Raw genomic sequence first — 23,528 nt, forward strand, 5'->3', positions numbered from 1 at the left:
TTGCAGGTTGGGTCAGGATGGGGTTTGGGGGCTATCTACTGTCAATCACTCCCTTGTCTTCCTTCTCCCTCTTAGACTTGTAGGACTACGTGCAACATATTTTAAACGGATATATCATTGGACAGTATGTCAATTTTCGTGATCAACGCGATTGGTGAACGGCGATTAAACACAACTTGCTCGGTCCTCGAATGATTTTCGGCAAGGGTTTATCCAATACACGAGCGAGGGATTAAAAAAAAACTAAAACAGCGTGGAGAAAAAAGAGCGGCTTCCTCATCCGTAGAGGATGGTATAGATATTTGCATTTAAGAAAGCAACGATATTGGCTCTGACATTCCTGTTCTATGCAATTAGCAAGCTGGAATAGGTAATATGGTTTTCCGTTACTGACCATTGCTTGCCGAGAAGTTAACGAGATATGTGCTTAACAGGCCGAATAATACCATCCAGGGTCCGCTTGACAATATTGTTTAAATGTTTGCACATCGGCACTATTCGCAAGGGTGCAGTAATCCTCAGCTGCCCCATAGCAATAGCACATATCTGCGTCATCGCCTATTTCTGCGCAGATCTCGCTAGTTCTGCTATAGTCACCAGCTGTAGTTCCCTGGGCATTCTTGCACCGGAAGGCACTGCCAGCACAGGCAGAGACAGCCGCAGTATACATAACCAAAGTAAGTAGAAGATTCATGATGGAGACAAAGAAGTGGGTAATTGATTGTTTTAGGAGCAAAGATTTATGATTTTCATTTGCTTTGTAGCTTGTATTGGAATCCGTATGCTGCTTCATGTGGCAGACGGCCGACTTTATAGGTTTATCTTTCCCACCAAAGGCCCTCACTTGCTAAACATGGACAGGCGCTGGAGTACGGCGGGGGACTGCAGACTACTTACTAGAGCTCAGAGACCAAGAGGAGCAGTGATGGATACAGATGGGGTCTGCTCTTACCAGAATGACGGAGTGGGCGGTGGCGGTGTGAGCCTTGGGCGCAGAGCGGCCTAGATTGGCATGTTTGGCACACTTACACAGTCTTGACCGTGCGCCTTACAGGGTAGAGATAGTCTTGCGCCTGGTAGACTCCATAGAGCATACGAATGACCAGTCTCCTCTCCCAGTGTGCACTGCATGGCTACCAGCTGGACTGATAACCAGATAGCAATTAGAGCCTGCTTTGAATAACAAGATATTCAACAGCTAGACCGATTTGGTATCGGGAATTTTGGGTAACCACGAATTAAATCATCAATAATTTGTATTGAGAATGTAGAATGCTACTGGGGTCATTTGAACAGCAAACCTCTGTGCCATATTCTCAGCAGAGTGTGGAATGCTGCAAAAGTACGTTCTGGTTATCTACATTAGATGAGATTGTCTGGAAAATCACCAACCCTGTTAGCAGAAATCCGGAATGGAAAACTTACTCGGGGTCTGTAGATAACCCTATGATTTGCTGTATATCAGGGTAACAGGTTTGATGAGCCTTATCCGTGATATCAAAGTCACCCGACACTGAAGACCAAACTGAGTGCGGAGACTTATTTCTAATTCCGGCCCAGTCCCGGCTGCATTCGGGAACAAGAGCCCCTCAATACGGGGGTGCAGATTGCCCCATACTATCGCCTGATACACCACCTAAGAGCCCTTACGAGACACGTGGGAAGTCTATCCAATGCCCCACAAAGGCAGTGTAACATCACATTATCTGACATCAAGATGTTTTGTTTTTAAAGTTTAGATGACAAGAGCAGGCAAATATACAAATGTAGATATACTTTCAACCTGCGGACAGTATACTTCATGAATGGTGCTCCACCGCACCTAATGCATAAAGAAAGAATAAAGAACGGCGTCATAAAGAATGAAGATTATCTGAGACCGGACCATATCGGTGCACCCTGCGAATGTGTTCCTTCATATTGTCACGTCTGTTGAACCACTTCTGGCAACCATCGCCTGAACAGCAGTGGGCGGCCTTGCAGATATGCATCACCTTCAAGTGCCGCACCAAGTCGCTCTGCCTTCCAAAGGTACCAGAATATTTACACCCCTCCCATTTGCACCGAAGTTCTGCAGCATGGCTTCCAAGGCCAATGTTTAGACATTCAGCTAGAACTAACACGTAAATATCGGAAAGAGTGGCGCCAGCTCACCTCTTTTCACACTCTTCAAGATGAAATGATCCTTTTCGAGATTCTTCATTGCCAGAGCTTGAATTATCGGCAGGGAATGCCACTGTAGAGTCTGATTTGATATCTCTGTGGGCCTGGTGGTTGGATTTGTGTACCATCTCGTCATGGGCAGCATAATCATCGGCAATAAAGCTAGACCCAATGCCATTAACATATTGTGTGCCCATCAAGTCATTATCAGGTGGGAATTGAACGTCTTGCATTGTTTGAAACTGCGAGGAATCACTAAGATCAAATCCAGTGCCTGTGATGGTAGGAAATAATGGCATGGTGGTGGAAAAGTCTTTTGGTGCATCACTCAAAAAGTACTGAGAGGTGTCCATTGATGTCAAATCTCCCAAGGAAGAGCTGAATTCTGGTAGGTTGGGAGACATGGATCCGAGAGCGTATTGAATATTCTCCAGCTTGGTTGAATGGAAAGCGGACATGTTGCCATAAGGTAGCTTAGTTAAAACCAGCAGCTGATGAGACTTTGAGGACGTAGAAGCATTAATGCAAATGCATCACTTGAGCTTGTTTAAATAGAAGGTAATCTTAAGAAATCCTGTTACGCATACCGGATTCTGCTCAATAGCCCTATGAAGAGTGGTGCTTAAATTGCGTCAATGACTGTTGAGCTGGCAATCATTTCCATGGCTGTCAATGGAATAGCAGCCAACAACTAGTAATATATTAATTGAACTGACCACTATCAGATGAATCCACTGTTTGAAAATCTTAGAAATGTCGACAGCTCCACGGCGAGGACATAGGTCACTACATTATGTCTTTGGGGAGATACTCGGTACTCTGTCCATATCCTTGAATATTAATATACCATTATGGACTTTTACCTCAAATGAGATATTAATAAAAAGCAGCAATTACTGTCCACGGAATTGTTGATATTATCATGCACATAGTTCGAGGAGGTACTTCTAAATGACGAATTCGACCGACCAAGGTAGAACAAACTCAGTTGCCTTGAAAGAAAGTGTCAAAAGTAAAGAGAAATCTTTTTAGGCCTTGCATTTGAGCCTTGCGCCGCACGCCTGATTCCATTTACGTTGCGGGAAAGGAAGTTAAATCGCCACCCTCATAATAAGTCATTCACTATTGCTATTGTGTACTGTTCTAGATCCATCCACTCCGCATCTAGCAATAAATAGACAATTTCGGTTCTGGACAGAAGGGCTGGGGCAGCGCCTGATAGTGATGGTGATATCACTATGAAATGATTCTCTGTACCATTTTTTGCGGGAGCCCTAAGGAGGGCCATCTGAATGCTGCGTTCTTGGCCATTTCAACCCAGAAAGCACCTCAATTAAGGCGATAATTGAACTGCCTCTTAGTGAGATCTAAACTATAAAGCCACGCAGGCCAGCAGCCTTCAGGTTGTTTCAACTCAAGAACATTTATTCGTTAACAACAAGATCCCAATATCCTGCAAATCAAGAACAACATGTCTGGCTATATTGAAGGTGATCAGGATGCTGTTACTTATAGACCTCCTTCATACTCACACTTGTGGATTCTTAGGCGCCATTGTTAAGGTCAACCAGCCAGCAGCTGGTATTTATCATGCCACGCAGATATCTGAAGCAGAAACTACTGCAACTTCCCTCAAGGCTCAATCGTCACAACCTGAAGCCCGTATCAATTTCGGGCCACTGAGCTTTTTCGGAGTTCTCACTGTGAATATTCGATCTCTTTTTCTAGTTTGCAATATCTGGTTACTTACACCATGCTACTAAATAGGTCTCCGGCTACGTCGATACTGGCACTTACGAGGCCTCAATTTCAGTCTCCGTACTTGGAATTAGCTTGGGCACTCTGTCTGGAAGCCTTAAGACTGGAATCTCCGTCACGGTCAACCTAATCGCTGTCAAGGGCGAGGTACGGTTTTACCTGAAGAATTCGAATGAACTCTGGGTACATCTTGATCTCAGTGTGGTTTTCGACGGTCATTACGTAGATGATGTCAAAATAATTACTGTCTAGTGGTGGTATCGGTTCAAAGGGCTTGTTCTGCTTTTCGTCTGATTTCAGGTGGGCCTCAGTATAGGTTTTTCTCCTACTCTGTTCGGTTTTCCCTATACCGTGATGCAAATGCAGAGGCTCTTACAGTATTTTCGCTGCTTAATATTACACTATTTCGAAAGAATTCATACCTTAACATCAAAGATCAGGTGTAAATCCAAAGCACTAAGGTGTCCGCAGTTTGTACGCTGATATCAACAAGGTATCATTATTTGTGACAGTTCTTGCACATTGTAAAATCATCATAAAGTCATCAGAAAAGCTGTTTCTACGCTAGTGACGATATATAATCAGACAAGACTCTTCAAAATGAGCATTATATAGCCATAAGACTTGGTAGTCAATGAAACCTGACATCACTTGTCCGGCAGCTTGCACTTTTGAATATAACGAACGCCTTTAGTTGTCTATAGATGGGGTAGTATTTCATTCTAATAGTCATCTGGTACGTACACCACGTATCACAGTTACTGAGAGCGGGTATTGTACTCCAAAAAGCCCAGGCTTGTCTTTTACCAAAAACAGTTTTCGATAATTACTTCTTAGTCAAAGCCACCAAGCTATGGTGAACGTCATCGACTCTACCGATTTTTCGCCCTGTGCCTCGTCAAAGCGACTCAAAATATCCCAAAGCAAAGGACAAGGTGTAGCAAGTCGATTATGTTGAGCCTCAATCAATAAGGATAAGGTTGGCATCCAACACTCACAGTGTCATTCCCAATTGGCACACGTCGAAACCGCCTAATGAAGTGCTAAGTACAGAATGAAAGAGAGGTCATGAGGTAGGATAAGGCGCAAAAGTGCGATCCAGACCGTGAATTGAGTCCATGCTTTTGACCTATTAGTGCAAAGTTTGGAGAGATTTTCAAGAGCCTGGTGACATCAATATCTGTTAACCAAGGCGCGGTAGTCACTTCCAAAATTTCCTCTGGGCCTGTTAATTCCGGGCTTTGTGTTTCAAGTATATATATCCACTTTGTGGAAGGTTCTCTTGTACCACATCGGTCCAACATTATATATACTATTTCAGCAAGAATTATTGGAGATTGCTCCTGCAAGGTACCTAATAATTATTATCTTTGTTCAAAAATGATTCTGGAAACTGTACTTTATGGTGTTCTTCTTTACTTACTGAATTTCGCAATGATGCCTGCACATGCTTGTCCAGGAAGCCAAGGTCAGCGGAAAAGCACTTCACTTTTTCAATACTAACCGTCGAGCTAGATGTTTCCGCTAAAAGCTTAGCCACTTTGACCCTATTTTCTGAATACTGCGCTGCGGCTACTTGTGCAGCAAACTTTAACTCAAAAGGGACAAGGGTTGTATGCGATCCAGGTGTATGCCCGAGCCTAGAGCAAACAGAGACAACCATCATAATTGGATTCAAGGGGTATGGCAGCTATCACATCGACATAGATTCGAAGACTAATGTTATATAGATTTAAGCCGGGTGACACCACTGGCTTCCTGGCACTTGATAGGACCAATAAGCTGATCGTTCTGTCGTTCCGGGGCACCCGAACGCCAGGAAACATCATCACAGATCTTGAATATCAGCAGGTACCTATCGATGAAATTTGTCCAAATTGCCAAGTTCACCATGGTTTCTATTATGCCTGGGGGAACTTCTCACAATTTATAATGCCGTATATCAGCCATGTAGCTGCTGAATATCCAGACTACAGTATCGTTTTTACTGGTCACAGTCTTGGAGGCGCCCTTGCTACATTTGGGGCAGTACTTGAAGGAAGTGCCAACAGACCCATTGGTCTCGTAAGTATCACAACGGAATCAACATATGAAAATCTATCCGGACGAGGTGCTAATGAGGCATTAGTATACTTTTGGATGTCCTCAACTGGGAAATTATAGTTTTTCCGAGTTTGTCAGTGGTCAAACGTTAGACACCGGATGGAGAGTGACTCATACAAATGATCCGGTGCCTAGAATCCTATCTACAACCGCTGTGGTCAACAAGACTTGGCAGTATAGTACAACATCCCCAGAAAACTGGATTACTTCACCCAACGGCGCACCAGTCACAACCACCGATATCCAGGTGATTGAGGGCATTGATAACAAATCTGGGAACCTCGGCCAAGCAACATTTGATCTCAAAGCCCATAATTGGTACATTGGCAACATGAGTGGGTGTTCAATGAAGTAAATATCGGTCACTTGGATCGGCCTGAAGAATAGTGCTGCTTCCACCATGATGTCAAGAAGGGGGCAGTGCAACATTTCCTTCAGAGTAGAAAGATTGAAGTGAACTGAAAAGATTTGGGAAGTTTAACATCATGCTGGGCCGCAAATGTTGGCAATGTGGAGGTACTGGAATTATCCTCGTTGGGGAGACGACAATGAATCTTGCAATCCGTTGTGGCTATACGGTGCGGCCCGTTGCGGGGTACCGACCACACAAAATCAGGGGATGAGGGATATAAAACTCAACCCGACTTGCACTCAGGCCTAGAACCTGGTCTTATATTACTAGTTAAAGCAGCGTTGCCTTGAAAAGTAGGATACTCCGGAACTGTGAGTTACTTAGTGAGTAGGACCCTCAGCGCCCATAAAGCAGCGGCACTCCGATCGGGAAATTCGCATCCGCGGCCTAAAATCAGGTACATATATGTACATATTGTCCTAGCTCTAATTTAGCTTCAATCATTCAGTGCATCTCTCATACACTTCGCCCTGACTATCTTCAGTAGGCCCTTTTTGTGAACGGTTTAACTAGTAAGTAATGTATAGATTGTAGACACAACAACTTTTATGACTTCATCCCTATGTATGACCGAATATTTTAATAACACCAGCAGAAAAAGTACATATCACAGACGCCGTTATCCAAGAACCCCAAAAGAATCAGATCATCCCGAGTTTCATGAGATGGGTATACATCATAAATCCTTCGATTACTCCTTCTGAGCGGCATCAGCCTTAGCGGCATCGATCTCGCCCTGCTCATAACCCTCAGTCTTCATGTCTGTCAGACCTAGATCATCTTCCTCCTCGGCAGAGCGGGTGTAGTCCTCGGTAGTAATCTGGTGGTCGATAGCGGGGCTGCAAATATCCTGGACGTAAGACGAGGCCATCGGGTCTTGCAACGTGATAGCGAACTTGAGCTCGCCGTTGATAGCCTGGTCGAGACGACTGAAGAACCTTTGCCACTTATCCTTATCAGTAGAGACCATGCTGTCGCCTCCGGAGTGTGTGGAATCGTCAACATCGAAAATGGCACCCTTCAACTGGTCCCTGATTTCAACTATAAAAAAGGGTTAGTTGTGTCAATTTAGTAAAATAATGGAGGAACGAACCTAGCAATCCTTCAACAGTGGTGAAACGTCCACCGAGCGTTCCGGGCTGAACGTCCAGGTCAAGCTCGGGACTGTAAAGGCCTGCTGTATCACTCTTGAGAATATCGCGGGAGAGATCGACCTCGTTATCCACCTGGAGAGTGATACGCTTGCCCTTCTCAGGTACCTCACCACCGGTCTTAATTGCAGAAGACTTGTAGCCGCAGTGTCCGCAGTTTGTGCCAAACAGCAGAACTTCCTTGAAGTAAGGGATATTAACTTTCTTAATGTTCACCTCGGCTTCCTTGTTACAACCGGGACATTCGGCAGGAATGGTGTAGACCTGGCCATCGACGATATCGAGATCTTCTGGGTCGCCGGCCCCGACCTGAGCAGTGTCCTCTTGGCTGACGGCGTTGGCGTCAGCGGAAATTCCCAACTCCTCATTCTGTTCGTGGGTACGCGGGTATTCATGGCGCGTGTACTTGTTGCCACGGTCGGTGCTGTTAGGCGCAATCCATGAGTTTCCAGTAAGGTCATCAAGGGAGATGGTGAAGGGGAAAGCGTCCTCGCGACTCATGATCTTTTCAAGACTGGCGATGATAGGAACAAGGGCATTGTAAAGTTCGGGAGCTTGGTCCTTGCGGAGATCTTGCTCTCCTGACAAATTCTCGTGAATGAGTTGAACCACTAGAAGTAAGGAGGTTAGTGTCTTGAAATCAAGCTGTATTTCATTGGGCTTCACATACTGCCTTCCACATTGGTCAGCTGGCCGGTTCCCTTGGGAACTTCGATCTCGTTTCCGAGCTTAGTGGTAAGTTTGAAACCGGAAACATCACTGCGAATGACTTGGCGCTAAATATTAAAGTATCGAATTAGCTTGAGAAGGAGAAGATCTATCATAGCTGGAGATAGATACCTGAAGGTCCTCCTCGTTCTCGACTCTTAAAGTGTAAACCGTTCCACGCTCCTGGATCTGGCCGGCCGATTTGATCGAGTTGTTTTTGAGGTGGCAATGTTCACATTCAAAACTCTCCAGGATAATGTCTCTGAAGTAGGGGACTCGGAGCAAAAGCAGACGCGTGACACTAATTGAAGTGGTTGAAAGTTAGCAATGTGCAATACATAAGAAGTAAATGCTAGAAACGAACCCTTGCTCATGGCAGTTCATGCAAAGCGAGTCGATTGACATTGCGCCAGTGTCCTCGTCACGCTCTACAAGATCACCGGGCTTTTGGAATTGCGACTCAAACTGCGCCTCAAGGGCATCATTGTCGGCTTTGCTGACCATTGTAGAGGATAGGGTTTGTGATAATGAATGAGAAATTAGAAAGAATGAGCACTCTGATATCCGACTGCGAATATTTGTGTAAAAAGTAATATGTGAGGGATGTTGTGCTAGAGCAGGTTGTACTAGAGCAAGAAATTCTTATCGCAAAAAAAAATATCGGAGCCACGGGAACATTCCTTACTGTTCTGCGCGGGGCAGGTGGTCTGAGGGGCTGACAAAGAGGGGGGTGGATGAGGTAATGCATTTCTGCCACAAATATGTCACCGCCCAACCATATGTGAAGAGCGGTGAAACATTAACCTTTATTCATCCTTGTCGAGATCGAGATCTACATGCCGGGCGTGGATAGATGATTGTAGATCTTCATGTACAATGTACATTGTGCATTGCGCATGAATTTAGCTAACTCAAAATTCATCATTCCCAGTTACCATGTTGAATTTTCCATTGGATCCATTCAAACCCTCCAGATCTGCAAATGTAGGTAGTTAGCATAGTCTTGAAATAGAGAGGCTGGGGGCACTTATAAAAAAAAAAGTGGCCGTTTCCACTACCAAGGTAGTAGAAACGGCAGTCCACCGGCTGTCGCCTGGCCAAACATTCTGCTCCCATGTAAAGAACCATCATCAAAACAACGTCCACGTCCCGACGAGAATACAATAGTTCCTTAGGGGTACAGAGATCGCCCGATATCCCATTCGTCGCTTTTCAGTTCACTCGAATCAGACAATGGGGACGAGCCTCGGCCGGGGACGCATAGCAACAGATGAGCATCGTAGACAAGCCAAAGCTTTGATCCTCACTCGAGAGAGGTCCCACGACACCCGCTGCATGATGCATACACGTTAGACCCGACCAAGAACATCGGCCCCATGCCGACTGGAAATGGGCTGATCAATTAAAGCGTTCGAAGGATAGAAACCGTACGTTTCTCGGACCAGAACAATTGCAATCAATCGAGACATAAGAGGGCGAGCATCAAGTACTGGCGCAGACAGGAGTTGAGGAATGCTGGGAGCAGACGACGACAGATGAACATATCCCTCAAACCCACGGAACCATACAACCCCACATAACCCTCACAAAGATAAGCCAAACTTGGCCGAGACACAGTAAGCTCAACCGAATCTGCTTAAACGCCATCCATCTCCGTGCTTTCAGTCAACTCACCATTGTTTCACCGATACCGTCGCATGAGCGCGAGGCCGAGTCTCTCGTGTGTGGTACAGTACCCTTTGAGACAGGTTTTTGTTTCCTCTCCCGGTTGACCCAAGGATCTTCCAGGAGGGCATGTTGTGAAGCGGACAAAGAACATCCAGAAAAACCGCTTCCTTCTTCCCAAGGGAAGGAACAACGATGGAAGTCATTGTTGAAGTCGGCGCCCATCGATCTATTCACAAACTACTTTGCGAAGAGATGGCTAACACAGTCGGTCAGGATCTTCTGACGAAGTCGAATCGGTGGCGGATGCCGTGATACGAGGTGCCTAGCCGCCTGTGGGGCGTAGGAATAACAGAACCCAGGAAGGTGGAACGCAGGGGCAAGATCCCCAGGGATCCTGGAATAGGAAGCATGCGCAGGAGCAGACAGTGATGCTAGCAAAATTGACGAGAAAATGCAGGCAAACAAGTTCGAAAAACATGAAATTGCTTGGGGAAATTTGTGGCCAGCCGGAACGAGACAACAGTTCGCAATCTTTTATGTGCTCCGGAGACCAACATCAAAGAATCATAGGGCAGCATAACCAAAGAACCTCGCGACAACTTCAACTTTGAAAATGCCTGGGCAATTTTCAGGGAGAGGAATGTTGATTCCGACGAGTGGATCCTTTGGAAATGCTGACACTATGACTATGTGTAAGGATACTGCTGTGTTCTAGGCACCAAATCTCTGGGCCAAGCAATTTGATGCCCTAGGATATTCGAGACTTAAATGTCGCATTTAACCGCCATCCGGTTGCGCTGTCGTGATTGCTCCTAAAGGTGACATCTGATACCGAAGTACCCGACATGCTTCACCCACGTTCTCTTCTCGTTGAACTGGTATCCGAGGCATAGGTCGACCATCCGTTTGTGACCGGCATGCAGCGTCCAGCATTGGTAAACCGACGCGGTCTCCATTTGGATAACGCATAGTAAACCGTCTTTTGTGCCCGAAGGCTCTGGCTAGATCGAATATCTTTCGCTTAATCGGACCATCACAGTCTGTTTCAGCTAATCGTATTATCCGGCATGCGCAATCCGTGAAACTGTGTCCGTGAGGACATTGAACCGAGGAGGGCTTAGGGCTTGGCTCCAATGTCTTCTGCGCCGAAACATACGTGACGGTTGCCATTGAAGGCAGCAGACGAAAATGAAGATCTGAGAGGGTTGATCTGTACATGTGTGCCTCGGAAGGCAAGAGACTCGAGTGGCTCCACACTCAGGAAACGGTCGCGGTCGAACTCTGGCACGTCTGAATTGAAATTGGGTCCAATGAATGTTGTAAAAACAAGCAAGATTCGTGGTAATTGAGGAACTGGCCGCGGCAGTTTGAATCGTCGGTTGAGAGGGTGTGAAATAGGCAGTGAATAGAGTAGAGGGAGTTGGAGACAACAACAATGTCTTGGCAGTTGACGCGACTATACCTATGCGGGTAAGCGCGACGGAGCCACGAAACTGACGCGACTATCACATGACAGCTACGTGAGTTTATGTTCGTGTTTGATTATGTAATCAACCACGAACGCCAAGGCTACAATCGTTCATGATTATTCATGCACTTTTGGACCTGGACAATATCGATGAGGCAAATACCCTCATTGGCATAAATTTGGCATGATTGGATCTCACAAGTATTCATGATGGGAGGTCCACAGCAGATTCGTGAAGCTTTTGATATTGCTAAGGACTTTCTGACCCCAGTCCTTGATCGAGGTATGCATGTTCATGTCAAGCTACATTTAGGTATCTGGCGCTGACTATTTTGTAGAGGAAATACAGAAGACCCAAGGTAAATCTTTACTGCAGATCCTCAGTCAGTCTTCAGGGGATGATGATGGTGCTGGTGATGAAGCCGCCAGACCAACTGTAATCAATGAGGCTTTGGATATCTTGACCGGTATCCACAAATCCTTTGTTTCGCCTGATAACCCTTATGACTCCCTTCAATTAAGCGGGGAGTTTGAGGACTCGCCATCAGAAGATGCCAAGCGCCGTCGAATGCTACATGCATTGTTGGACCTGATTTCCCTCGAAGGAATATATCCTTCGTTGTCATCTGGCGTTGGGATTCCCCTGCAGCAGCGGGTCATCTCGGTATTACCAGCCGGTGTCATTGCAAAGCAGGCTCAAGCAGCTGCTAGCAGTGTACCGCACGACGAGCCTCTTTTGCGCCGCATAATCGATGTTTTGGTTGACGTTCTCTTCGACCCGAGACCAAGCCTCCAGCCGATCATTCGTGGTCGTATCTTGAGTGACATAATCAGTGGCACATCTGATCTAGCTTGTAATCCAAATATCGCGACATCGTCTGACCGGAACACGTATCAGCAAACGTTAGCCAAGATAATTGATGAGTATGTTTCCATTCTTCTGCTATTACTGCTATTACTAGGTTATTAACAGCTTACAGTACCCCAACAACTGTCCTGCTGCCCACATTATCCGCATTCCTCCAGTCGAATACTGCGCAATGGTTCAAATCAACAATCTCCAGCCAGATCTCGCAAGTTCCGCTACGACCCGGAGGAGTAGTGCAAACCATCATGTTCATTGCATCGCAATTTTCGCCATCGCTAGGCCAGGAAGCACAGGACCAATCAAATGGCCCTCGTTTGACTGTACAGGCTATCATGCAAATCTCACGACTCCTTTCCTCTGTTCCATCGGATGTTGACCCAACTGTCTATTTTGAGACAATTGCCCCCCAACTGTTAGCATTGATAGACGGCGATGATCCAGATCTGAGGAAAACTGCATCATATGTTGTCGGAAATGGGATTTTGGGGAAACGTGCTTATGGCGCTCCTGGCACTGTTGGCCACTCCATCTTTGTGGAGCCGATATTCAATGCACTTACTGCGAACCTCGATGCTAAATCAAGGCGATGGATTAGTCGTTTCACCGATATCGAAGGCTCTATACCAGACCCGGCGGAGCCAAATCCCGCATCCAATGTCTTGGTGGATGGCGCCATGGTGGATCTGGCTTTGAACAGACTGAGGTGTCTGACACTGCAGCATCCAAATCCTGGTCTCGTAAAACGAATCGTGTATCCGATTCTTCTTCCATTATGGGGCTTTATCTGTTTTTCCCAGGAGGCAGGGTTGACTTCATTCCATGAAAAGGTATTACCCCTGCTCCAAACATACTTTGGCATCTCTGTTGGAGTCCAACCCCTCAAAAAGCTGGTTGACAACCTTCTTTGGGATGGGGGCGCGACATGGACATACAATAAATATTCCGACGCTGGAATCGCGTTGCAGAAGCGAAGTGAGAAGACAAACGAGCATTCAAATCTGGTGCGGTTGATCGACTCCCTCCAAGCACGAGCAGAACTATTTGTCAGTCTTATTGGCTCGGACCCTAGCAGCGAGGAACGGACCGGTGATATCTTCCTGTATGTCAGTCAAAACTGGCTAGTGCAGCCGCAGAGCCCTGCACCCCCTCGCAATACATTGAATGGAGGTCCCATTGGTGAAAGTGACAACATCATTCAAAAGCTTGTCAGTGCCAAGGTTGCAGAGAAGCTGCTCGAGAACTTCAAAGAAGCACTTACTCGACGCCCGCTCCGAGTTTTAGAGCTCATCAAACAAGTCATTGACGGGGAGCTACATAGACTTAGCGCGCAAAGAACAGCAATGCAAGGCAAATTAAATAGCAAGGTGTCCCTGTCATCTTTAGCTAACATCGTGGAAACCGGGGACAAAGACGCGGAGCAATTAGACAACGACTCCTCTGAATCCGTTTCTACAGCCTTCAGTTTGATGTCTACACTTCTTGCATCCGCTGAGTTCTCTCCCACTGCTGAAATTCAGCCCCTTCTTGAATCGCTTAAAAAAGACCTCGATCAACTCATTCCCTTTCTCCCTTCCGCCCTTTCCAAGCCAGCAACGACCTCGTCTATGTTGCTGGAGATTCACCTTGCCGGGGCTGATGAAACCGCAATCAAGGCAGTACCAGCTCATATTCAGGACCTTGACACACATCGTCAAGCACTTGCGAATCTCAACTCAGATCTACCACCCGTCCAGGCCGAGGGCCTGTCACTGATCTCAAAACTGATCACGAATTCATCACCCGTTCTTGATGTTGGATCAACCCTCACCCTCCTCCTCTCAGTCATCACCGACACAACCAAGGCCGCTGGCAACGACGAATACGCATATCTCGGTGCAATCAAGATAGTTGGTACATTAGCATCACGTCATCCACGTACCGTGATTAAAACTTTGATTGAAGAGTACGCGGATAGACGGGAACAACGGGCATTGGACGAAAGACTTAGGATTGGTGAGTCTCTGCTTCGCACAGTCCAGGACTTAGGAGACACACTAGCCGGCGAGACGGCCAAAATTCTTGGTGAGGGTATCATTGCCGTCGCAGGACGGCGTGGCAACAAGCAACACGCACAGCAAGCCCGCAAGAAGCAACTTGCCAAGGAAAGACGGGAACAGGAACGCGCGCAGCGCAAGGAAAAAGAACCGGCCATGCCCGAAGGCTGGTCCATTTCATCTGGAGTAGCCAAAGCTGCTTCCGAACTTGACCTCACAGAACTCCATTCGGACGACGAATCCCCAGAGCAATCAGCGTATGCCACAAACGTCGTCGCTGCATGGGCTGCCGGCGCATCCGCAGATGATGCTCCTGATGACCTTCGCATCCGCGCATCGGCCATTTCCATTCTTGGATCAGCCATCAACGTCAACATCTTGGGTCTTGGACCTGCCATTCTTTCATCCGCTGTCGAACTCGCGCTCGCTACCCTAACCCTCGAGAGGGAGCCAGAGAGTGCCATCCTCCGGCGGGCGAGTATTGTTTTGATTTTCGACATTCTCAAAGCTCTCGAGGCAGCGCGGGAGACACGCGGGAACCGGGACATTGGGTTCGGATTTTCGCTTTTGGATGATTCGGCTTCAAGCTTTGGGACTCCATATGGTTCTAGCACGCAGGGACAGTCGACCATTGGTAATATCCCTACTATGCTACGCACGCTCCGCTTCGTCGAGGGTTCCGAAGAGGACGGGCTCGCTCGTGGAAATCTGCGCGCTTTGATTGAAAGTTTGGAGGCTTGGTCGGAGAAGTCTTTGATGTGGGGCATTGGTGCTCAGGATGATCAAGATGCCTTCAATCCACAATTTGGACTGGGTGACAGGATCGCCGGTTTGCAGGTTGATCCCATGGCAGCAGAAATCAGTGGACGCCCGCGTATCGAGGAGATTGAATGAAGCCAAGAGCTCAGATAGAATGGGATTAATAATTAAAACTTTCTACAAATCAATATTCAAAGTCCATTAAACATCAATCTTGGAGATAGTAGGTCAATATAGGGCCGGTGAATGCTGAATCTAAACTTATCCTATCAGATCTCCCTTAGATATATCCAACTGAGGTGCAGCAGATATCAACAACGAATCAGCTCTCAGATTCGCCTGTTCGACTAGCATCATTGGTCTAGTGGTAGAATTCGTCGTTGCCATCGACGAGGCCCGTGTTCGATTCACGGATGATGCACATCTTTTTTGTTTCGAATTTATTCAATTCCCGTGAACTCCACTATATTCTTTTTGCTTAATTCGTGGAGTTGATGTGAGAAAATAGTTGGGGGAAACTTGCTGCCTGTGATTTAATGAGTACGATTTATATGCAACATGGTTTAATCCACAGCTCACAAGATTATAAAGAATAAGTAGAAACTGAAGTGGTTGGCAGATGAAAAGGCCTAACCAATAAACATATATATTACCATTTCAGAGAGCAGATTGCTGGCCGACTTGAATTGGATTCTCATCTAACTCATTGATTTGGGAGACACTAGCAACTGATAGAAGACAGACTTAAGGCAAAAAATTGAATAAAGAAAGTGACAGAGGACACTCCACCCTAGACCCATGCTGAATGCAGGTAGAACACGGGCTATGTACAAGCAGAGGAAGCTATTTTATCGAGTCACTACGATACAGAAACCGAGGTCGTAAACACCAAACTAAAATGATCCATCGTGCCCACAGTGTGGATTCATAACTTCATGTAGATACATACAGAGAGCAAAGCAAAAGAAACTGGTAAAAGATATTTTCTCAAAGAATTCTCACTTCGGATTCACATCGGCAAAACACCACCAAAAGAAAAGAGACAGAAAAGCGCGCTATGTAGCCGGAAGAGGCAAGCACTGGCCAAATTACCAGGCATCATTACTCTGAGCTGATGGGCCGGAGTTGCCACGCCCACCACGACCACTGAAACCACCACGCCCAGGACCACGTCGACCACCCCGACCGCGGCCGCCACGGCCGCGTCCACCACGACCACCACGGTTGCCCTGGGAGTACTGACGAGGTTCTTCGGGGCGCGGGCCGGCCTCCATGCGAGCCTGACGTTCTTCCTCGCTCATGTCAAACTTGTTCTCGATTCCAATCAGATTGCAGAATGCAGAGGTCTGCGGGTTGGTGTACTCCTTCGGCTGTTCATATGTGTTGATTGAAACACTAGGGTCATAGATGGAGGCAGTCAGGATAAAGTCAGTGGGAATGTTCAACAATCCAGCGTTGACAACATTCTCCTGTACCCATTCCTCCTCCTCAGCGATACGCTGTTGGTAAAATTCATATCCCTTGTGGGCAGGGACGCTGCTTTTGGGGTGTCCACCAAACTCGAGCTCATCAGCAAAGGCACGAGTAATCGCCAGCCACTCCTTGTCGTACTTCAGTCGCAGGGGAGACTCTACCGCGGCATCGTCCTGTTCGGAGATTGCCTCAATCTCCAGCAGTTCGACGAAATCATCATGGTTATGTGGTTTATCCAAGGTCAGGAACTGGGTCACAAGATTCTTGATGTCCTCCGGGGCTGGAAGGCGTTCGGAATCCGAACGATTTGCGGCAGCCTTGGGTAGAGACGACTGAGCAAGGCTGGTCGGGAGTTCGGCTTCTACTTCGTGAACTCGATCATCCACGCCATCGCTCCACCAGGTATCACGAGGGCGGTCATCACTCCAATTTAGAGAGATGTCAGCTTTTGGAAGAGCCTTCTCGGCCGGAGGAGATTTCACGCTCGCAGCGCTGCTGGGGCTGGTGGAAATGCTGATCTTGTCAATATTGTCCGCGACATCATTGGTCGTGTTGACATCTTGGGTTGTCTTGGCATGCTTGGTCATCTGGGCATCATCAGTTGTCTGGATATCGTTGCTTGTCTCAGCAAACAACGAAGATCCCTGCTTGGCAGCCGCCTCCTCGGAAGAGGGAACCACAGGGTTGTTTCCCTGGCTGACTTTGTCGAGGTCTTCGATGTTCTCGCCGTCGATGGGGGCGGATTCGACCCTTTCTCCGTCGGCGCCACGTACAAATGTCTGAACGGGACCCCCGCCAATCTTGGCTGTTTCGCTGAACGTAATGTTCCGCGGAGGTTTCGGCTGTCTCGCCCTGACCATTCGCATGAACTCGTCTTGATCCCGTTTCTCTTTCTCAGCCCGTCTGGCGATATCTCCGAATTCATTCCAGGCCTTAATGCGCGACTGTTCGTCTCCAGTGGCAGTACCGAGAAATTGGTGGCCAGCAAGGGTGCGAGTGTTGAGATTACTGTGTGGAATAGGAGCCGCATCATTCGTATCGGAGGTGGCAACAACAGGATTGGGGGGGCTCAGAGAAGATGTGGAATTTGCACGAGGTGGGTTATGGGCCACCTTGGCAGTATAACGCACATGCAGATGAGCTGAAAGCCAGTATGCAGGGCGCAAATGATTCAGGGCTTCGCGTGCAGCGACACTTCCGAGCTTTCCAGATTCGGAATCAGCCTTGAAGCCTGACTTCTTGCGAAACAAGGTACCATAGTCTCCGAGCTTCTCGACCCCCTTCGGCCAATCATGAGACAGCCCGACGTCAATCTGGGTGCGCACTTGCAGCAACTTGCGGACATCCAGCTCACGAATATGGTAGATGGAAGAAACATCATCTCGGTTGTACGGCAATCGTTCATAGTGAGGCTTCCGATAGTCATAGCCTTTCCAGATGCCCGACATCCCCGAGATTCGGAGAGGTCCAAAGCGGACGATGTTGGCTGCTCCCATGAAGTAGATGTTGGGGGCCACCCAACCGCCGTAGTAGAGCTCGGAAAGGTGATTGCTCGCCTCATGATTGCCTCCGATGAACAACGTCAGATAGGGAGCGGCACGGGCACCACTGTAGTACTCATGAAAATCGCCGATTTGCTTGAACTTATCGGGAACCGAAAGACAAGTCGCATCATTGGCATTGCGTAGAGCCTGGTTTTAGTTGGTCAATATTGAGCTCGTGTGGAATGGGACATGACAGGGTACTCACCTGGAAATCTCCACCAATGATCACAAGATCAACAGAGTCCCAGCCTTTCTCAGTGGCTTTGCGATCCACAGTCTCATAAATGTCGTTGAGACTGCCATGGCCCTGTATAAAATGATTAGCAACCAGTTGTGAAGTGGATATGTCACATGAATTGGTAATCTTCATTCATGCAATGATACTTACACAGCCTTCGACAGCAATGCGTACCGGTGCCATTGTCGAAGAATCCGACTAAGTTGTCGGATTGTGATAGCACTGAAAAAAAAAGACAAGCCTCAGAATGAGACTGTCAGAAAAGGAAATTTGAAAGCAAATTCCTGTGACAAAAAGGTGAGAGCTACAGGAAAGAAAATGTAAGGTAGAAAGCGAGAGAAGAGTGGTCCATGAAAGATGGAAAGGGTAGAGAGTAGAGAGAGATGTAGATGGGAAGAAGCGGCGGGTGGAGCTTGGGGCTTTTAAGCTCCCGCGCGGCAAATCTCTGAATAGCAAACGCTGGGCTATTGTCTTCCGTTTGTCCCCATTGTTCTCCGTTTGTCTCAATTCTCTTTGTTATTGAGTTGACAATTGTTTCAATTTCCCAATAATATTCTTTTTCCTCAATAGGAAATACCACACAATGTCTCACATTGATCCTTCCTTCCTCATTCAGGCTGCCTCGGCTGTGGCCCTCGGTTCGTCGACATCGGCTTATCTGCTAGGGGTGCACACCCGACTTCTTCACGAGGAGTCTAAGTCATTGAATATGTTACAGAAGAAAGATCACTGTGGAGCGTGTGGTAGCATTAGAAACCCCCAGTGGAGTAAAGTCACTGAGATCAAGCCGAAAAAAAGCAAGCCTTTAACCTCTGGATCGGCATCTGCGGGTGCCACGGTGTATAAGTGTTTACGCTGCTGCCAGAGGACAGTACTACCTCGAAGGAAATCAAGGAATCCTATCTCGAAACCTTCGTCTAGAGGAGCTACGGCTACGTCTACTCGGGGGTCAACTCCTGTAGGGATTGACGTGAAAGGGTCGACACAGGTGTCAGCAGATCCCAAGGCAGGCGAGAACCAAAGCAGCAAGAAGAGAGCCAAAGCAAGAAAACAAGGTGGTCTTCAAGCTCTTCTAGCCTCCAAACAACGTGCTCAACCCTCACTCGATTTGCTCGACTTTTTGCAGTAGAGGTTGCGCACGTGAGTTTGTTGCTAGATCGGGACTAGCGCGGGGCAGCTAGCTTGCCTGCGACTCCAGGTTCCGTGACGGTGAACCCCAACACCACATCTCCAGCGTGTGTGTCCGCAGAGTCAACCGCGATTTCTCTTCCCTCATTTCACCCAACTACCTATTTTGTGGTTCCATCATCGCCACAATGTCGTCTTACTCGGACGACGACGAACATGATCCCCAGGCGGACGAGCTCCGCGAGACCGCCTTGGTCACGCTTGAAGCGCTGATCAGCTCTTGCAACAAACAGATGCAACCGTACCTAACGAACACCACTCGATCAGCTCTTCGGTTTTTGAAATATGATCCAAACGTTGCCGAAGTGGAGGACGATGAGGAGATGGGAGGCACACAGGACGATGGGAGTGAGGACGATGCGACGGAGGAGCCCGACCTGGATGACGACGAATTCGAGGACTTTGAAGAAGAAGGCGGCTACAGTGATATAGACGACATGAGCTGGAAGGTACGCCGGTGTGCTGCCAAGCTTCTCTACACCGTCATCTCTACCTATGGGCTTGGTCGAGCTTCGGACGCCTCGGCCCTGTTTCAGCAGATTGCCCCAGCTCTGATCTCTCAAATTAGCAAGGAGAGAGAAGAGAGTGTGAAACTTGAGGTGGTGTCGACATTGACGGCGCTTGTTCGGAAAACCGGCGAGGGCTCCATGATCGTCACCTCCAATGACTTCCTGGAGGCCGTGGGTGGCTCGAAGAATTCTCGGAAGCGCAGACGCCAAGATAGTGATGCGTCAATGATTGACTTTGAGCCGAGTGCTGGAACTTCGTCGGCAATTGATTCTCCTGCTGTGCCATCGTCCCCCAAGTCTGGTTCGCAGGCTGATCTGGCTCGCTCCGTCCCTTCAATTGTGCAAAACCTCGTCAAAGTCTGGAAGCAGGCTTCGATTCCTCTCAAACAAGCCTCGATTGTTCTCCTCAAAAGCCTTTCCTTGGTTCGCTATGGTGGTCTTGCAGACCATCTCCAACAAATTGAAGATCTCATTGCAGATGCTCTCAAGACCTCATCTCTCTCGGGTAGCACAGCAGCTCACACTGGGGCTGCCGTCAGCGCAGGTACCCTCCAAATCGAAACCCTGGGTCTCATTGCAGTGATCGCCGAGACCCATCTGTCCGACGCGCTATTGCCATTCCTGATTGCCCTGGTGCCCGGAGTGGTTGGAGCCGTCAACGACCGTAACTACAAAGTCAGTAGTGAGGCTTTAGGCGCCGTGGAGCAAATTGTGAAAGCAATCACACCCCCACGCGTATCTGCCAATCCTTCCGATGTCACTCTGCAGCTGCAGAAGCTCTACGATGTTGTCAACTCTCGAATCACCGACACAAGCGCAGACCTCGAAGTCCGTCAACGGGCAATTCATGTATTTGGTGTCATTCTCGCACGCACCTCGGGAGAACGAGGTGTAGCATTCCTTTCATCTGAGAGAAGATCTAATGGTCTGGCTGTTTTGGTCGACCGGGTGAAGAACGAGACAACTCGTTTGTCCGCTGTACGTGCGATTGATGATATCGTCGTTCTTGCCAGCCGCAAGCAGGATGTTTCTAGTGATTGGGTCAACAATGTTGCCCTTGAGCTAGGGTCGAACTTGCGCAAATCCGATCGTGCCTTGAGAGGCGCGTGTTTAGAAACTCTCCGCAGTCTTTCCATGAACTCGAACATCAGATATCACCTCACCCCTGAGACGATCACAGCACTAGAGAATGCCGCTTTGCCTCTTCTCGCTGCAGCTGATTTCCACACCCTTACGCCTACGTTGATTATTATTGCCAAACTTGTCCCTGGCAACGGAAAATTAATGGTCACCAGCGGTTTGATCTCTTCTATCTGCTCAATTGTCACTAAACCACTCGTCGGAACTGTGCTCAAAGCATTGTTGCTACTGGTCAAAGTCATTGGTGACGAAGGTGCGGGTGCTAGTTTGATGCAGAATCTCCTTCGTGACGTGGGAATTACAGGGGACTCATCTGTGGTCGGAAGAGCCGTTGGCACCCTTCTGGTCCACGGTGGATCGAATCTCGGAGTTACAATGGAGGATTTCTCAACAGAGCTCAAAACTGCACGGGATGATAGCCGAAAATGCCTCGCCCTTGCTATCCTGGGCGAAATCGGCCTGCGTATGGGCCCAGAGTGCTCGTTGACCCCGAGTCTTTTCATTCCCCATTTCGAATCTCAGTCAGATCAGGTGCGCTTAGCTGCTGCCACTGCTCTCGGCAATGCGGCCGCAGGTAGCGTCAAAGCCTATCTCCCAATCATTCTGAATGGGTTGGAAAAGTCAAATGCTCAAAGCTATTTGCTTCTCCATTCGGTGCGAGAGTTACTTCAGCATCCCGAGGTCGTACGCCCGGATCTTGCATCATCTGCTCACAAACTGTGGCACGCTCTCCTTGTCGTCTCTGAGGAGGAAGACAACCGGGCTGTCGGGGCTGAATGTGTAGGCCGCTTGGCACTCCTTGACCCTGTTGCTTACATTCCCCACTTCCAAGTAAGTCGTGCTCATTCTTCTACGTTATCAATACTGACCTCATGTTCACAGGAGTACCTGGCCAATACCGACCCAGCTGTTCGTGGTGTGGTGATTTCGGCATTCCGCTACACGCTTGCTGATTCAAGTGATGCTTACAACGATGTGCTGCGACCTTTGATGGTGCCACTATTGACCAACATGCTTGGAGACAGTGACTTGGGCAACCACCGGCTTGCCTTGACTACTCTTAACTCTGCAATTCATAACAAGATGGATCTTCTACTCCCTCACCTCGATGAGCTTCTACCAGCTGTTCTTGGTGACACCAAAATCAAGCCAGAGCTCATTCGCGAGGTACAAATGGGTCCATTCAAACACAAAGTTGATGATGGGCTCGACTTGCGAAAGGTCAGTATCTCTTATCATCCCCCATACGTCCCCACTAACATCCTCGTTTACAGAGTGCCTATGAAACCCTTTATGCCTCGCTCGATACGTCCTTCTCCCGTACCCATATGGCCGAACTGTTTGACCGCGTCGTCGCGGGTATCGATGACGAACAAGACATCCGTGCAATCAGCAATCTCATGACATCCAAACTGATTAAGATCGCACCGGAGGATACTGAACGGCATCTAGATGCTTTGTCAGAGCATTACACCTCTGTGCTTTCCTTCAAGCCAAAAGATAATGCCGTCAAACAAGAGTTGGAGAAAGCCCAAGAGGCATCGCTCGGCATTCTGAAGATTACAAGAGAACTGAGCAAGGCATTCCCCGGTGCGGAATCATCCGGGGATCTTCACAAGTGGAAGACATACATGGAGTGGGTTCGGCGGACATTTTCCCCGCAGTTGACGAATTTGGAACTGGAATCCTGAATTTGACACAATGGAAGTCAAATCCTGGACGGTTTCAATGATTCTACGTGATCAAAAACACAATGGCGAGCTATTTCCCGCAATTAAGCTGGCTTACGACATAGCTCAATGAAATACATGATCTTAATCCCGCTGTACTTGCGACCTTAGCTTTGTAAATATGCCCGGAGAGCACGCCTTGACTACTATAGCAAATACCTTTTAAGGGTATGACGAGAATGTGGTTTTAACCCACCGTGATGCTTCTAGTAGGGGATTTATTCTAGATGTTCGGGTCTTTATGGCAGTAATTTTTTTCGATACTTAATATTAAAATGCAGGATTACACAGCATGTAAATCGCATGTAGGAATCGCTGGCAAATCAATTGGAGTAAAACAATACTGCCTGAAATAAAGTTGCAAAAATGTCTCATTTTGACTTCTCTTCCACTCCCGTAGATACAGAACTCCCTCATTCATTTGTAAGAAAGACAGAAAGGCCTCTTATCTCTTGATCTATCAGATTCCATTTGACTAAAAGCAGGCCCAACTGGAATGTCCACTTGTGATGCGGCAACATGCAGTTTCTATGCAGAAACTGGTGATGAAGATGTCAAACTGCATCAAAGGCACCTAGAAAGATAACACCAAGATAGCACTCAGATAGTAAGAGG

At 47.8% G+C, this 23,528-nt stretch overlaps 7 protein-coding genes across 7 annotated transcripts; 3 read left to right on the forward strand and 4 right to left on the reverse strand.

Annotated features, from left to right (window-relative positions):
• Positions 1–427: 427 nt before the first annotated feature.
• PEX2_029840 (uncharacterized protein) lies at positions 428–793 on the reverse strand (the record flags this gene model as incomplete). Its single annotated transcript, XM_016740259.1, has 1 exon — positions 428–793. One exon carries the CDS (start codon positions 791–793, stop codon positions 428–430), a length of 366 nt encoding a protein of 121 aa, XP_016597381.1.
• Positions 794–7,127: 6,334 nt separating this feature from the next.
• zpr1 (zinc finger-containing protein ZPR1) lies at positions 7,128–8,799 on the reverse strand (the record flags this gene model as incomplete). Its single annotated transcript, XM_016740260.1, has 5 exons — positions 7,128–7,477; positions 7,530–8,198; positions 8,258–8,363; positions 8,428–8,596; positions 8,660–8,799. The coding sequence occupies 5 exons, from the start codon at positions 8,797–8,799 to the stop codon at positions 7,128–7,130; spliced, it is 1,434 nt and encodes a 477-aa protein (XP_016597382.1).
• A 952-nt stretch (positions 8,800–9,751) lies between these two features.
• PEX2_029860 (uncharacterized protein) lies at positions 9,752–10,166 on the reverse strand (the record flags this gene model as incomplete). The annotated part of the gene is made up of 2 exons (XM_016740261.1): positions 9,752–9,877; positions 9,981–10,166. 2 exons carry the CDS (start codon positions 10,164–10,166, stop codon positions 9,752–9,754), a joined length of 312 nt encoding a protein of 103 aa, XP_016597383.1.
• A 1,475-nt stretch (positions 10,167–11,641) lies between these two features.
• On the forward strand, positions 11,642–15,226 carry PEX2_029870 (RTP1/Tango6 family protein; the record flags this gene model as incomplete). The annotated part of the gene is made up of 3 exons (XM_016740262.1): positions 11,642–11,714; positions 11,770–12,355; positions 12,412–15,226. The coding sequence occupies 3 exons, from the start codon at positions 11,642–11,644 to the stop codon at positions 15,224–15,226; spliced, it is 3,474 nt and encodes a 1,157-aa protein (XP_016597384.1).
• Positions 15,227–16,179: 953 nt separating this feature from the next.
• Positions 16,180–18,529, reverse strand: PEX2_029880 (RNA lariat debranching enzyme; the record flags this gene model as incomplete). Its single annotated transcript, XM_016740263.1, has 3 exons — positions 16,180–18,255; positions 18,314–18,415; positions 18,497–18,529. The coding sequence occupies 3 exons, from the start codon at positions 18,527–18,529 to the stop codon at positions 16,180–16,182; spliced, it is 2,211 nt and encodes a 736-aa protein (XP_016597385.1).
• Positions 18,530–19,055: 526 nt separating this feature from the next.
• On the forward strand, positions 19,056–19,475 carry PEX2_029890 (uncharacterized protein; the record flags this gene model as incomplete). Its single annotated transcript, XM_016740264.1, has 1 exon — positions 19,056–19,475. One exon carries the CDS (start codon positions 19,056–19,058, stop codon positions 19,473–19,475), a length of 420 nt encoding a protein of 139 aa, XP_016597386.1.
• A 187-nt stretch (positions 19,476–19,662) lies between these two features.
• canA (putative cullin binding protein CanA) lies at positions 19,663–22,874 on the forward strand (the record flags this gene model as incomplete). Its single annotated transcript, XM_016740265.1, has 3 exons — positions 19,663–22,014; positions 22,066–22,404; positions 22,458–22,874. The coding sequence occupies 3 exons, from the start codon at positions 19,663–19,665 to the stop codon at positions 22,872–22,874; spliced, it is 3,108 nt and encodes a 1,035-aa protein (XP_016597387.1).
• Between the last annotated feature and the right edge of the window lie 654 nt (positions 22,875–23,528).

This window comes from Penicillium expansum (genome assembly GCF_000769745.1).
Source record: "Penicillium expansum strain MD-8 chromosome Unknown contig83, whole genome shotgun sequence".
NCBI lineage: Eukaryota > Fungi > Ascomycota > Eurotiomycetes > Eurotiales > Aspergillaceae > Penicillium > Penicillium expansum.